This window comes from Hyperoodon ampullatus (assembly GCF_949752795.1).
Source record: "Hyperoodon ampullatus genome assembly, chromosome: 4".
NCBI classification, from domain to species: Eukaryota; Metazoa; Chordata; class Mammalia; order Artiodactyla; family Ziphiidae; genus Hyperoodon; species Hyperoodon ampullatus.
Genome location: NC_136917.1, coordinates 135,440,144 through 135,455,662, shown reverse-complemented (window position 1 = coordinate 135,455,662; position 15,519 = coordinate 135,440,144). Strand labels below are relative to the sequence as shown.

Below are 15,519 nucleotides of genomic sequence, written 5' to 3'. Positions count from 1 at the left end.
TATTGGTCATAAACAAGAAGCCATTATTTAGGTTTAGCTGACCTCTTGTTGACCTCAGGAGGAGTTGAAGAGCATGTGGGGAACAATAAGGGATTCAAGGGCCATGTGAGTCAAGGACAAAAATAAATATATTGGGCTGGCGAAGGACTGGAATCAAAAAGAAATAGAGAATTTGATCAAGAGTCCCCAAGAAAATATAGTTCAGTTATCCATTCATGTCTACTGAAAAATGAGCTTTTTTAAATGTCCAAATACATCAAGAACAGAAAAAAAGAATTACCTATCGAGTAAATTACATTGAGTTCAATGAAGCTATTTACAGTATCTCACTTGTGCTTTTAAAGGATGAAATGCATTGTTTTTAGTGCAGCATTGGGTTTTTTTTTTTTGGCTGTGTGGGGCATGTGGGATCTTAGTTCCCCAACCAGGGATTGAACCCGTGCCCCCTGCAGTGGAAGTATGGACTCTTAACCACCGGACCACCAGGGAAGTCCCTTAGTGCATCATTTTAATGAAACTTCATGTGGAAAAAATAAAACTCAATGATAATATTTAAGACTTTGAAAAAAAGAAAATATATTTACTGAATAAAATCAGCTAAAATCAGTTAAAAGTAGCATTAAAATAACACAAGGTATGATTACACATAATTATATGGCTGATTTGTAAACAATTTTGTAAGAAATCATACCCTTCAGTGAACATCACCCTGTAGCCACCTTGGTTGGCCTCACACTTGGTAGGCTATATACTTACTATATTATGACATTCCCTTTTTAGATAGTACATGGTGGCCAAACTTTTTTCTTTGAAGGTGAATTTGATTCTTCTAAAAAGTCAAGACATGTGGAGTCAAATCAATTTATTGAGGGGATCAGTTAAGCTAGGTTAATGCCGTTTTGTAGTCACATTCCTATAAGTTGCTAAGACTGGTTTTTCTGGGTAACTTCCTGGGAATAATTTTTTTAACATTTATGTCTTTCAGGTCACAGAGTATTGCTGATGTATCTGTAGTTGCTTCATTCACACCAGAAAAAATCACTTTGCTCAACAAGAATGCTGAGATAAACCTTAAACTCTGTTTCAGCGCCAAGTTTAGACCTGCTAAGCAAAACAATCAAGTGGGTGAGTAAACCTGAAATAATCTATACAACAGATAGGTTTGCTTATAGAGTTTTAGTCCTGAACATAACCCATACTTTGGATTTGGAAACCAAAAGAAATAAGGGTCTTGCAGACATTTGAATTGCCACATATTTGAGGTGCCTGAGAATGGTTAATTCGGCGTGGAAGGTTTGTTTAGACCTTCATCCGTCATCTCTAGAACGTAACATTCTGCTGCTGAAGGTCATAATTTCAATGAAATAATCATAGCCTCTCCCAACCTGTCCTTTGAGTCTCTCTACACCTTCCTAACTGAAAACCATGGGCACGTGCAGATTACACTGAACTCAAGCCCATATTAAATGAGTACACTGTATGTTGGCTTTGCCATGATCTCGATAGAGTGAGTTCAGTACAAAGATCAAATATTCCTATTCTTAAAAATTTAATAAGCATGAAATAATGAGAAAGTATAAAACAATATATAATTTGTGCCCAGTGTTTTACATTTTCTAAATAATCCAAAGAAGTGAGTGAAAGTCTAAAGCATGTCCTATCAGCAGGAGAGAGTAGGGAAGGCTGTGTGCAGATGTCAGCAGAAGCTGTTGTTGTCTCTCCCTGGATGGGTCCAGTCATCTTCCAGGGCCTGGCTGAGGTCCCACAAGCTCTCTGACGTCTTTCTAACCACTGCATCTCACCTCCATCTCTCCTGCTCCAATTGTCTCACCTCCCTCAATACATAGCCATTGATTTAGCACTTGATCCAACACTACCTTCTTTCATTTGCTACTGTTTCATGGGTCCTAATCCCCCTTCATCAGATTTTGGCTCTAAAATTTAGAAACCCGTAGTTCCTACAGCTATTTCATTAGGTGGTGAACAAATAAACTAGCTTAAAGGGTAAAAACATAGAGGTATTTGTCACGATTCATACCAAGAAATAAGTAGTTTACGAACACAAAAAGTTAGATTCACATCTTGGCACGCTTTCCATATTTCCTACTTCTCATATTCATCTGGCATTTTTCCTTTCAGGTGTTCAAACACTGACCCAACTCTGAGTAGCACATCTCACAGACCTGCCTTGTAGCACGTCCATCTCAGTAGCCACGATAGTAGAGTCAAAAACCATTACTGTATAAACATGAAGTGGCTAGATGAAATGTAGAACATGGTGATTTTCATTAACAATACTGTATTGTATATTTGAAAGTTGCTGAGTTTAAAAGTTCTCCCCGCACACAAAAAAATTGTAACTTTTTGAAGTGATGGGTATGTTAACTCACTTTATTGTGGTAATTATTTTGCAATATATAAAATCACTATGTTGTATACCTTAAACTTACACAATGTTATATGTCAGTGATATTTCAGTGAATCTGGGGGAATAAAACATTAAATATAAAAGATTAATTTGGAAAATCTATTAGTTGGCAGAAATGACTGGTAGGTCACCTCTCCTGGCCCTGAAGCATGGATTTGTCTCATGTATCTTCCTCCCAATTTTTGACTATACTTCACCTCTTCTGTTGCTACACACTCAAAAAGGGCGTTCTGCTTTGAGAATTTCATTCCCTTCCACTCACTGTCTAGGGTCTCCTGCTACTGGGCATCTTTCCCTTTGAATCCTTCTTCTTAATGCCTTAGGTCCACACAGTCATGATCATTTGTCACTTAATTACCTGGCAATAATAGTATGTAAGACAGGAATCCCATCTCCGTGACTTTGAAAAGTGAATTTATAAAGTATTTGGCTTCTATTATTTATTGCATTAGGTGCACACTCCAGTTTAAAGTTAATAACATAAAAAGAATTATCATATTGCCTATGTGACTATGTATCATTTTTACCAAGCTGTTGGAAAAAAATAAAACAGTATAATTACCACACCTACTAACTTTGTCCTAGCCACAATCACTTCCCCAGCATAACTTATCCTTTGCTTTATTTTCACCATTTATTTTTAGTTCTTGATTCCTTTGTATTTTATCTTTGTTAACCTCATTAAGTCATCAGAGCAAGAAAAATTATACATCACTTCTAATAGATATTTGAAAGGTAACACATAGAATGCTTTTGGAAGTATATTCAACCTTTAAAACATTGGAAGTAATAAGATAGAGTAATCCCAAATAAGGCAGTTGATGCTATTAATAGTATCAGGTCTTCTCTCTCTGTTTTGGACATGTAGCCAGCAGACTTTATTGAAGGTTCTGATAGTTTGGACATTGGCTACTGACATCAATTTTTATCACATTTGTTTCTCATTTCCATTTCCCTAGGTTAGTATTATTATCTATGTTTTCTTTGTTTTTTTTTTTCGCGGTACGCAGGCCTCTCATTGTTGTGGCCTCTCCCATTGCGGAGCACAGGCTCCGGACGCGCAGGCTCAGCGGCCATGGCTCACAGGCCCAGCCGCTCCGCGGCATGTGGGATCTTCCCAGACCGGGGCACGAACCTGTGTCCCCTGCATCGGCAGGCAGACTCTCAACCACTGCGCCACCAGGGAAGCCCTATCTCTGTTTTATAGATGAGGAAATGGAGGTTCAAAGAGGTTAAGCAAATTGCCTAAAGCTCGTAAATGGTGGGATTAGGATTCAAAGCATCTGATTCAAAACTTGTTACTGCAGTGTTACATGCCTTTCCCCAAGTAAACATCTAGAATATGCCAGGCACTATACATGTCCCCTTAGAGTATCTAACTTAATCCTCAAATAACAGTGAATCCTCAAAACTGCACAGAAACAGCAGGAACACGGGATCTGATTTCAAAATTACCCAAACTTTATTTCTGACCATGCCCTAGCTGTATGAACTGAGGTGAATTATTTCAAAAAATAGGATAATATTCTGCTCATAATCTGAAAAATAGGATAATAATATCCACGTTCCAGGTTTATTGTAAAATTTGTATAAGATAACATATAAGAATGTGTTCAATTGTAGGCACTCAACAGTTCCTTTCCATGTCACCACTTTATGGACAATGAAACCGATATTTGAGGAAGTAATTTGACCAACTTCATTCAGTAGATTTCCTGGTGGCAAATCTACTTTTCCTTCCACTGCATCGATCCATGTTTCTTTGAATCACATTTCTTTGCATCCACAGTCACGTATTGACACATCATACCAGAGCTAGAATTACAAATATCATAGGCCATCCATGGTTCACAGTCCATCAGTAGAAAGACTGGTTTTTGTTTTCTTGAAGTCAAAGACTTTACCCAGTAGGACACAATAAAACAGGGATGCTTTTTCCTTAAGTTTATTTGTAATAACATTTCTTTATGACTTTTATTATAGCCATTGTATATAACATCACAATTGATGCAGACCAATATTCACCCAGAGTAACCTCCAGGGGATTATTTAAAGAAAATAATGAAAGGTGCTTGCAGAAGACCATGATAGTAAATCAAGCACAGAGTTGCTCTGAGTACATCATCCACATACAGGTGAGGCCTCAGAGTCATCCCTTTCATCTCATTTCTTCTTAACGACTAATGAATGGCGAAAGCCTAAAATGGAAGCTTATGAGTTAGATAAATGCTTGTTCTTCTAGTTAATGTTTTTCTCATCTATGAACAGGAGTGTATTTCCTTTATACTAGTATATACGGTCACATTCTATTATTGTACAAGTTAGTTGCATTAAATTTTATTTGGGATTGCAAGTAAAAGGGCTGAAAATAAGATTCTTAAAGAAATCAAGGACAGTGCTTTCTTTTTTGTTTGTTTTTTTGCGGTATGCGGGCCTCTCACCATTGTGGCCTCTCCCGTTGCCACAGGCTCCGGACGCGCAGGCTCAGCAGCCATGGCTCACGGGCCCAGCCGCTCCGCAGCACCTGGGATCTTCCCGGTCCGGGGCAAGAACCCATGTCCCCTGCATCGGCAGGCAGACTCTCAACCACTGCGCCACCAGGGAAGCCCCAGTACTTTCTTAAATGTTTAACAGGAAGAACTTTTAGTTGACAATAAATTTTATTTTGACATTTTCATATGAGGAGAAATTTTATTTATTTTTAAACGACTGAAAAGGACAATTCTAATTGGCCTTTCCATTATTGGATTAAACTGATATAGGTGAAGGATGGTAGATTATGAGGTAAAAATTATTGGCTATAATCTTATGCCATAGTTACTACAGTTCACATGGATTTTGAAACTCTCCCAAGTAGGAAAAGTGCTTCTCAGGAGAAAACTAAAAGAAAATCTATTTTATAAATTACATGAATATTTCCCCCTAGGAACCATGTAATGGTATTTGAAAGTGTAATTTACTCAGGAAACTATTTTTAAAAGAGTTGTTTAAGAACTTTCCTAGAATGTGGTTCTCAGAGTTTAAGATTCGTAAGAATTGCCAAGGAAACTTTTATAAAATGGATATTCTGTAACCCCACCACCAGAAATTTGGGTTTGAAGGTCCAAGGAATGCACAGGTCTAAGGGGCATCCCCAAATACTTCTGATGTAGATGGATGGCACAGAAATAACATCTCAAGAAATGCTAAGTATAAGAGTTGGAAAAACAAAGTTAATGGTCGGATGAACTAAAATCAGTTGAGTTATTTATATTCAAGTTGAAGGTTTCTTCTTTGTGAAGGCCTGGACTTTTTTGTTGTTGTTAATGTGCCAATTATACAGCTTCTTTAAAGGAATAAAAGCCAGATTCCATTTTCTCTTAACCCTTGTGCTAAGTGGTGGATCAAATTAAATGTGTAATCCATTGTGGGGGAATGAAGACAGCCAGGCTGTGGTGTATGTATGTATGTGTGTATATAGATATATCTCCTGTTCTCTGACATGTATACTTGTGAAGTTTTTACGAGGTATGTGTTACTGTGGTCAGCTAAGACCACAGGTGTTCCAGGTAACACACCACATTTGCTATCAATACCAAAGTCCATCCTATGTGCCAACCCTGCAGCCAGCCGAGCACACATTTCCTTGTAGTCAGGAAGCCATTGTAGTGGTCAGGCCCCTCCAAAAGGGCTCAAGATAGGAGTAAGTCCTGCCTGTGAACGAACAAAGAGAATAAAGATACCACTTCTAGGAAAATGCAGATTTCATTTTTAGTGCTTACCATTGTACAGACATTGTTCTTTCTTGAAGAAGAATGCTAGATGGCATTTGCAACCCTGTTTTGGCATTATTTTCATTTTTCAATAGACAGGAAACCTCAAAAACCGGAAGCTGCCCAGGCCTCCTGGAACACTGCAAATCCTCCACTGTTTTTACTAAAGACAAAGAGGAAATGTCATACTTGTAGCTGGACAGTGTTGGTTTTAATGTCTGTAGAGTGATACATGCATCATCTTCTATGTGCAAAGAGCAGTTCAGCCACTAACAGTCAGCTAGGCCAGAAGTTGGGGAGCTTGGTTTGAAGTGTGGGAAACACTTTGATCTGGTTTTGTAGACTAAAGTTAGGTTCTAAGGAAGGGAGTCCCCTTGTCCATTCCTGACAGCCAACCCTGGGCACTTTCCCTTGTAGGTCTTAATATTCTCTTCCAGAGATTTGGTCAGGACACCTAAGGACTCCGTAAGTCTTGGCAATAGGAATTGGAAGAACACGGCCAACAGCCCCAGAGCTTGGTACTGACAGAGGGGTCTTCTGAGCATTTAAAACTGGACATCTCATCTAAATATTGATAATTGTGTATAAATAATGAGATTACTGATGAGCTTAACTAAGAATTACTGCTTCAAATTTTTACTGAGCCCAGGTTTTTAAGTCTCTTAGAAGCGGAGAGGCTAAGAGCAGACTTAGGACAGAAGTGAAGAAGCAAGAGCCTTGAAAATTCAAAACAGAGCTATTCTGCAGGATTGAGAGTAGACTGTGTCCTTAATCATGAACACATTTGTGGTTGTTTTCTTGTTTTGAAGCTGCCGTGCCCTAATCAACTGACTCTGTGCATGTGTGTGTTTAGGAGCCCTCTGATGTTGTCAGCTCTCTGGATCTGTGTGTGAACATCAGTCTGGAAAACCCTGGCACTAACCCTACCCTCGAAGCCTACTCTGAGACAGTCAAGGTCTTCAGTGTAAGTGTAGTTTGCCCTTCTTGGAATTCAGACTAGCTGACAAAGTTTCACAGTCACTGCCTTAGTGTTTGAAGGATACTTAGGCCATAGCCTTTAAGTTGTTAATTTTCTAATTGAAATACAGTTACTTATATGTAAAGTTTACCAGCATGTAATTTCCATGAAGGCAGGGATATTTGTTTTCCTTGTTCCCTGCTCTATTCCCAGCACCTTGAGCAGTGTTTGGCCCACCATAGGTGCTCAATAAATGTTTGTTGAAGAAATAAGTAACAATAAAGTGAACACCTTGTGCTCACCACCCACTTAAAAAAAATAAAATGGTACCAATACCTCTGAAATTCTCTGTATCACTCCCCACCCCATCATACCCACTTCTATCTTATTCCCCCAAAGCAAATCATCATCTTGAATTTTGCATTTATCAATGCTTTTCTTTCTGATGTTGCTAAACATGTATATATTCCTAAAACATTGTTTAGTTCTGCGTGGTTTTGAACTTTATGTAAATGGAGTGATACTATATGTGTTCTTCCACAATTTGCTTTCTTAACTCAAGAGCAAATTTCTGGGATAATTTTTGCTTTTTTGTAGATCCCTTTCTATAAAGATTGTGGTGATGATGGAGTTTGCATCTCTGATCTAGTTCTAGATGTTCAACAGCTGCCAGCCGCTCAGTAAGTTTTCCTTTAAAGTTCAGTGAAAACTGTAGAAATAAAAGACACATTAGATTACTTCATTTGGGTGAATGTTTATAGAGATTTTTTTCTATAAAAGAAACATCTATAATTCTTAAAAACCTTTAAAATCTAAATTACAAAGTATCTAGGAATAAACTTAACCAAGGAGGTGAAAGACCTATACTCTGAAAACTATAAAACATTGATGAAGGAATCTGAAAATGATCCAAAGAAATGGAAAGATATCCTGTACTCTTGAATTGGAAGAATTAATTTTGTTAAAATATCCATACTGCCCAAAGCAAACTACAGATTTAATGCAATCTCTATCAAAATGTCCATGACATTTTTCACAGAACTAGAACAAATAATTCTAAAATTTATATGGAACCACAGAAGACCCCAAATTGTCAAAGCAATCTTGAGAAAAAAGAACAAAGTTAGAAGTGTCTTCAGACTATGCTACAAAGCTACAGTAATTAAAAGAGCATGGTACTGGCACAAAAACACATATATATAGATCATTGGAACATAATAGAGAGTCCTGAAATAAACCCATGTATTTATGATCAATTAGTCTATGACACAGGCAAGAATATACAATGGAGAAAAGACAATCCCTTCAATAAGTGGTGCTGAGAAGGCTGGACAGCTACATGTAAAAGAATAAAATTAGAACATTTTCTCATATCATATACAAAAATAAACACAAAATGGAGTAAGGACCTGAAACCATAAAACTCCTAGAAGAGTACATAGGCAGAACACTCTTTGACATAAATTGTAGCAGTATTTTTTCTGTCTCTGTCTCCTAAGACAAAAGAAATAAAAGCAAAAATAAATAACTGGGATCTAATTAAATTTAAGGGCTTATGCACAGCAAAGGAAACCACTGACAAAACAAAAAGACAACCCACTGAATGGGAGAAAATATTTGTAAATGATATGACCAATAAGGGGTTAATATCCAAAATATATAAACAACTCATACAACTCAAAAAACCAAACAACCCAATTTAAAAATGGGTAGAAGACCTGAATAGACATTTTTCCAAGGAAGACATACATATGGCCAACAAACATATAAAAACATGCTCAACATCGCTAATCATCAGAGAAATGCAAATCAAAACCACAATGAGATGTCACCTCATACCTAGCAGGATGGCTATCATCAAAAAGAACACAATGAATGTTAGTGAGGATGTGGAGAAAAGGGAACACTTGTACACTGTTGGTGGGGATGTAAATTGGTGCAGTATGGAGGTTTCTCGAAAAACTAAATATAGAACTACCATATGATCTAGCAATTCCACTCCTGGATATGAATCCAAAGAAAACAAAAACACTAATTCAAAAAGATAGATGCACCCCAATGTTCACAGCAGCATTATTTACAACAACCAAGATATGGAAGCAACCTAAGTGTCCATCAACAGATGAATGGATAAAGAAGATGTGACACACACACATACATATACAAACATAAACACACATTTATATATACAATGGAATATTACTCAGCCATAAAAAGGATAAAATTCTGCCACTTGCAATAAACATAGAGGGACCTAGAGCATATTATGCTTCATGAAATAAGTCAGAGAAAGACAGATACTTTATGTTATCACTTATATAGAGAATCTAAAAAATAAAACAAACGTATATAGCAAGACAGAAATAGACTCACAGTTAAAAATAATAAACTAGTGGTTACCAGTGGGCAGAGGGAAGGAGGAAGGGGAAAGGCAGAGGTAGGGGATTAAGCGATACAAACTACCATGTATAAAATAGATCAGTAATAAGCATATATTGTACAGCACAGCAAAATATAGCCACTATTTTGTAATAACTTTAAATGGAGTATAATCTCTGAAAGGATTGAATTGCTATGTTGTACACCTGAAACTAATATAATATTGTAAATCAACTATATGTCAATAAAAAAAAATAAATAAAAACTTCAATTTCTCTCATCCATATAGAAGTAAAACACTAAGAAATATAAAACCACTTGTATTTGGATGGTGCTTTTTTCTGCAATGTAATTAAAAGCAACAAAAAAGAAACTCCAGTAGCATTTAGTCATTCATTGTTAATATTATTTTACTATGAAGATAATTTATTATTAAGCAATTTTCTCAGTCTTCTAAATAGTAAATCTAAAGAGGTTTTTTTTTGAGTAAAGTATTTGAATACTAGCTTTTAAAAAAAAATTGTAATGACTTTTTTTCTTTTTCTCCTTTTTACTTTTACAGACAACAGCCCTTCATTGTCAGCAGCCAAAACAAAAGGTTAACATTTTCAGTAACACTGAAAAACAAAAAGGAAAGTGCATATAACAGTGGGATTGTTGTTGATTTTTCAGAAAATCTGTTTTTTGCTTCCTGGTCCATGCCGGTATGTGAAGGCACCCTGTGTTAACTGATCTGTTTCCTACTTGTTGTCAATTACTGTCTCCCTTATACTCAAATCTCCATGTCCTCTGTGTTTTCTGAAGAAACACCTTAACCCTGAGCATGATCAGTCCTGACTTGTGGCTCCCAACTAGTTAAACCACTTGAGAAACATAGCCTGGCTGTGTATCTAGACCAATTCTGCTTCCCAGCTTGGGTCAGTTTTCCTTTGCCCTGACACTTGGCAGTAGTAGCCAGACTCTACCATAAACTCTCCTCAAGCCATCTGTGTGATGAGGCTTCCTCGGTGCTGCACGGATGCTGGGAGCTGCACTTGCTCTGAGAAATTAGAGTCCCACAGCTCAGCCTGAGCTTAGTAACCACAGGTCTTGCTGCTGCCAAGATGCTGCATTCCAATGAGGTCAGTTAATCATGTTGACTTGATCGCTATACCAGGAAAACACTTGTCCGTGAATGTCCTTCTGGTCCCTCCTTTGCCACCAAGCAGTGAAAAGGAGAGAAGGAAGAAGCTGAGATTTTCCAAATTCACTACTTGATGAAAGTATTAAAAGATGGTTTCATCCAGTTTAAAGTCAATGTGAACTTAATAGATTTAGTGTTCTAAACCTATTCTGACTTCAGTGTTTAAATTTTTTGTGCCAAATGACAACTTCTTATTTTAAAGAGAAAAAAACCTGAGGAAAACTAAAATGATTCTTTAAATTATTTAAGGTATAAACAAAAACTATATTTTATTTGTCTTTCTCTTGAAACTACAACTTTGAAAATATACTGAGAGAAAAGTATGTATTAAAGACAGCATTTCTAAATAGTGGATTAAAGTTATTTTGTGCTCCTGAAATATAAGAAATATGATTTATTTCTGGGTAAAATTCCAGTATTTGACCTCTCCTTTGTCTTGTTGGGTGTCCTGCTTAGCAATAAAAAATAGTATGTTAGCCACTTAGACAATTCATACAAAATTTTCAAGTCTTGGTGTGAACCAACCTTTCTGCTAGAATTTCCAGGTGGTTTATACATCCTTCAGCACGTATGTGCGTGCGCATGCACACATACACACATTGCATACTAATTGATCATTGTTTCCTTGGTCTCATTCAGGTTGATGGGACAGAAGTGACATGCCAGATTGCTTCATCTCAGAAGTCTGTTACCTGCAATGTGGGCTACCCTGCTTTAAAAAGGGAACAACAGGTACACCTTGCATCTTATCCTTAAATCCATGCTGGCCCCTCCTTGCCATTGGTGTTAACCAATGAGCCATCTTTATTAGGTATTGTCATTTGATAGGCACCACAAAATAACTGCCTGCATGTGTTTTTTTTTTCATTTATTTTTTTTATAAAGCAGATTCGTATTAGTTACCTATTTTATACACATCAGTATATATATGTTCATCCCAATCTCCCAATTCATCCCACCACCACCGCCCCGCTGCTTTCCCCCCTTGGTGTCCATACGTTTGTTCTCTACATCTGTGTCTCAATTTCTGCCCTGCAAACTGGTTCATCTGTACCATTTTTCTAGGTTCCACATATATGCGTTAATATACGATATTTGTTTTTCTTTCTTACTTCACTCTGTATGACAGTCTGTGTCCATCCACATCTCTACAAATGACCCAATTTCGTTCCTTTTTATGGCTGAGTAATATTCCACTGTATATATGTACCACACCTTCTTTATCCATTTGACTATCAATGTTGCCTGCATATTTAGAGGAAGTTTTTAAATATCTGCATGTTTTAAGTTATTAATAAAAGTGGGATTTTCCCCTGTGCAGTTCATTCCCAAAGGCACATACGATATAGAAAGTTCTTTATTTCTGAACACATTGACCAACACCGGTCAAAGTGCTTTTACTGTCATGGATATCATTTTTAACCCCTAGTAAGCAAATTTTACATCAGCACAAAGCCTTCAAATTCACATAAGTGTAAGTGCCTGTGATGTGCTGTATGTATATGTCAGGTGAATTCAGTTCTATTCTGAAGGTAAGGCAAGGTGAACAAATACATAGATACTCTACAAATTATAAAGCTTAAGGTTTATAAAATTCAGAATCAAATGGGAGTGAGTTTACTTTTATGGACACTTTTTTTTTTCATGTTGGTCCCGGAGCACAAAGCATCATAGATTGATGAATTTTCATTTTGTGTATAGGTGACTTTCACTATTAACTTCGACTTCAATCTTCAAAACCTTCAGAATCAGGCCTCTGTCAGTTTCCAAGCCTTAAGGTAAAACATGATGAAGTCATGAATTAATGATGGGTGGCTTTTCTAATATTTCTCTTTCAGTAATTTCCTCATGTTCCTTTCAATAGTGAAAGCTACGAGGAAAACAAGGCAGATAATTCAGTCAACTTCAAACTCTCTCTGCTGTATGATGCTGAAATTCACATAACAAGGTAGGTGAAACAGTGGGCAGCCTGTGACCATGGACATCAGTCTGGCTCATAACATATTTGGTTCATGACTGAACAAGTCCTCTATATGCTCATTCTTAACTGGGGAATTTGAATTAAAATATTTCCTCATTGTCGACTAAAACAGAAGTCCAGGGACAAACTGGTCCCTAGGGGAATCTTGAGGGACTCTTTAGCTTTATTGACTAAGAGCAACACCAGAAAGACAAAGGAATAATCCTCTGTCACTTGCCAAGGGAAACTCCCCCGCAGGCCCTCGGACGAGCTGTCAAAGCAGAACTCGCAGGGCCCCAAGGAGTTGCCACCACTTCCTTCTCCATGCCTGTGTCCTAGTGTCCACATGAGATCTCAAGCAATGTCCCCACTCCTGGACGTTGAAGCCCCAAACACAAATACTGAATCTAGTTACAGAAAATTAGTTTCTGGGTGGAAAATTCCTGACATAGCAGATTAGGGGTTTCTTCCAACCAGGAGAAAATGAGGCATTTTTCAAAAGAGGTCATCCAGAAGGACATGAGTTATTCCATTTTCTTGCCCGCCCAAAGCAAGTAAACCTGAGAGCACCAGGCAAAATGGTACTAGTTGATACCAGTTATCTTGAATTGTTCAGAGAGACATGTGTCTTGAGAGGTGAATAACGTATAGACACCACAGGTGCTAATAGGATCACCTTCAAGAAGGGAAGTGGGTTCATGGGCACAGACACGTTGGGGCACAGCTATGCAGGTACACAGGCTGCAGGTGACACCCATTTCCAAGCCTGGGAACCAGAGTTCTCTACCTGCTGAAACACTAAGGCAGCTTCGCAGCACAGATCAGTGACCCCTGGAAAACACGCAGCAGTGTATCCCCAAGGAGCCACACTTCAAAGTGTCCAGTGACCGCTGATTTCTCTAACATCAGTCCCTAAAGCATGGAATATGTAGATCATCCAACAGATCCCTGAGCAAAAACAAAAAGGAAAATATGTCATTATGTCTACAGCTAGAGACACATGAGCAAAGATGAAAAGAATGTTTCCTTATCGAGTGAGTTGCAAACAGCAAAAGCAGAAACAAAGTAGCAGAAACAAAGTATAGCCCAAGTCATCCATCCCTGAAAAATTATTCAGTAACTGCAGATTTCAAAGGGCCCTCAGCTGCTAAAATAAGTAACTGAAAACAGATGCAGCCAAAGAGACTGATAGCACCACATTACCTGATTTTTTTTTCTTCCTACCTTTAATGCTTCTTTCTCATCCTAAATGCTTTTTGTTAATAGAGCCTTTTTCTAATTACATTCTCCCACCATGGCCAATTTTTTCAGATATTTTAAGATGAAATAAATACAATACTGAAGTGGGACTTCACTTTTACTAACATCTTAGCTATGTATTTTTTGTGATGGTAAATTGGATTCTCAGACATTCTCATATTCTTTTAAGTATATCATGCAGTTTAAAAAAGTATGGAGAATTATAAAGAATAAAGCTAAAGTGGCTCCTAATCCTACCTCTCAGATAATTTCTCTTAATGTCTTTTGTAAAAAAAGATATTAAATGTACATGGATAGAAAATCCAAACATTACAGAAACGTACACAACGAAAAGTGAAATCATCCCTCTGCATCTCCTCTGGTCATTTTGTAGATGACTAACTTGACTGGTTTCAGAATACCTTCCAGATACAGGGTTTATTTATCTACCAGGATATATGCATTATACACACACACACACAGAGTTTACTTTTTTTGAAAAAAAGTCCTACCCAATTATTGAGTATATCCCTTAGGAATCACTTTGATACTGTATAAGTATGTAATTATTTTGTGCAAATATGATGGATGGAAATAGATGACAGTAGAATTACTTCTAAAACAAGATCTGCCTGAGTAGCTAACTGCTAATATATTGATCAATACTTAAGTAAATGAAGGAACACTTAAGTAACATGGAAAAATACTGGAACTCTTTAAAATGCAAAAACAGAGCATATTAATCAATTTAAAAACTGGCCATACTTAGCGGCTCGCACAAAGATCTTCTGGAAGGCAAAGGGAATAATTCATGGACATAAAGCCAGACTTTCTGTTTTATTTTCTTTTATTGTAATTAATTTTTATTGGGGTCAGGCTTTCTGTTTTTAATCCTAGTCCATTTTCCCATTTTCCATGTAAGGCTAACAAATCATTGTTTCCTCTCATAGATATAACCTTGACAAATACTACATCTATTTAAGTCCCTATGGCATATTTTCCTTTTGAGAATTTGGGAAAAAATTCTAAGGCATAAAAAAAGAAAAAGGCAAGATTTTCAGTAAAGAAACCAAACAACTCTCAGAAAATATCCAGTCCAATTTTTTTTTTTTTTTTTAGGAAATAGAATCAACATCCTGTAGTTAGGATAAATTGTCTGTTGGGAATAAATATTGCTTCTCAGACTCCCATCCCTGCTATCTACCCTCCACCCCTCAATGAAGCTACCCTAGTTGAAATCCATCCTCAGATTCCCAGAAATGAGTGAAGAGAGGGAATGGTATTCAGTTACCTTCCAGTCTCAGTGGTCCTGTGGGGTTCCCTCTGGCCTGGTCATCACTTCACTTGCAAACCCTACTCAGCAGCCCCAAGCAAAGAAGTCCAATTAGGCCAGTGCCTCTAGGCCTAGTCTAATAAAACTCCTGGTCAGCCACCTTAGAGATGGTCTGTATGGTCAGTGGTGGAAACAGACTGACCAACCCCAATTCAGACCAAAGCATCAGAGCTGGTTTGGAACTAGGGAAGAATAGGGAGAAGGAATAATAAATAAAATGTATACAGTGATGAGTAGTGCAGGAGCTAATGCCCGATATCTTATCATGGTACTTCAGCCATCATACC

The 15,519-nt window shown here is 37.4% G+C and overlaps 2 protein-coding genes across 2 annotated transcripts in view; one reads left to right on the top strand and one right to left on the bottom strand.

Annotated features, from left to right (window-relative positions):
* ITGA2 (integrin subunit alpha 2) overlaps window positions 1-15,519 on the top strand; it is a gene marked incomplete at both ends in the record, with an annotated part of 107,929 nt that overhangs the window by 79,285 nt on the left and 13,125 nt on the right. The window contains 8 exons of the mRNA XM_079702707.1: window positions 986-1,125; window positions 4,412-4,563; window positions 7,034-7,144; window positions 7,736-7,818; window positions 10,080-10,221; window positions 11,340-11,432; window positions 12,402-12,478; window positions 12,565-12,648. Coding sequence (XP_079558833.1) covers window positions 986-1,125; window positions 4,412-4,563; window positions 7,034-7,144; window positions 7,736-7,818; window positions 10,080-10,221; window positions 11,340-11,432; window positions 12,402-12,478; window positions 12,565-12,648 — 882 coding nt within the window. The remainder of the gene's footprint in view (window positions 1-985; window positions 1,126-4,411; window positions 4,564-7,033; window positions 7,145-7,735; window positions 7,819-10,079; window positions 10,222-11,339; window positions 11,433-12,401; window positions 12,479-12,564; window positions 12,649-15,519) is intronic.
* The window catches only part of MOCS2 (molybdenum cofactor synthesis 2), a 43,877-nt gene continuing 41,843 nt past the window's right edge, over window positions 13,486-15,519 (bottom strand). Inside the window, exon 5 of the mRNA XM_079702710.1 lies at window positions 13,486-13,608. Within this exon, the coding sequence (XP_079558836.1) occupies window positions 13,594-13,608 (15 nt within the window). The 3' untranslated portion in view covers window positions 13,486-13,593. The remainder of the gene's footprint in view (window positions 13,609-15,519) is intronic.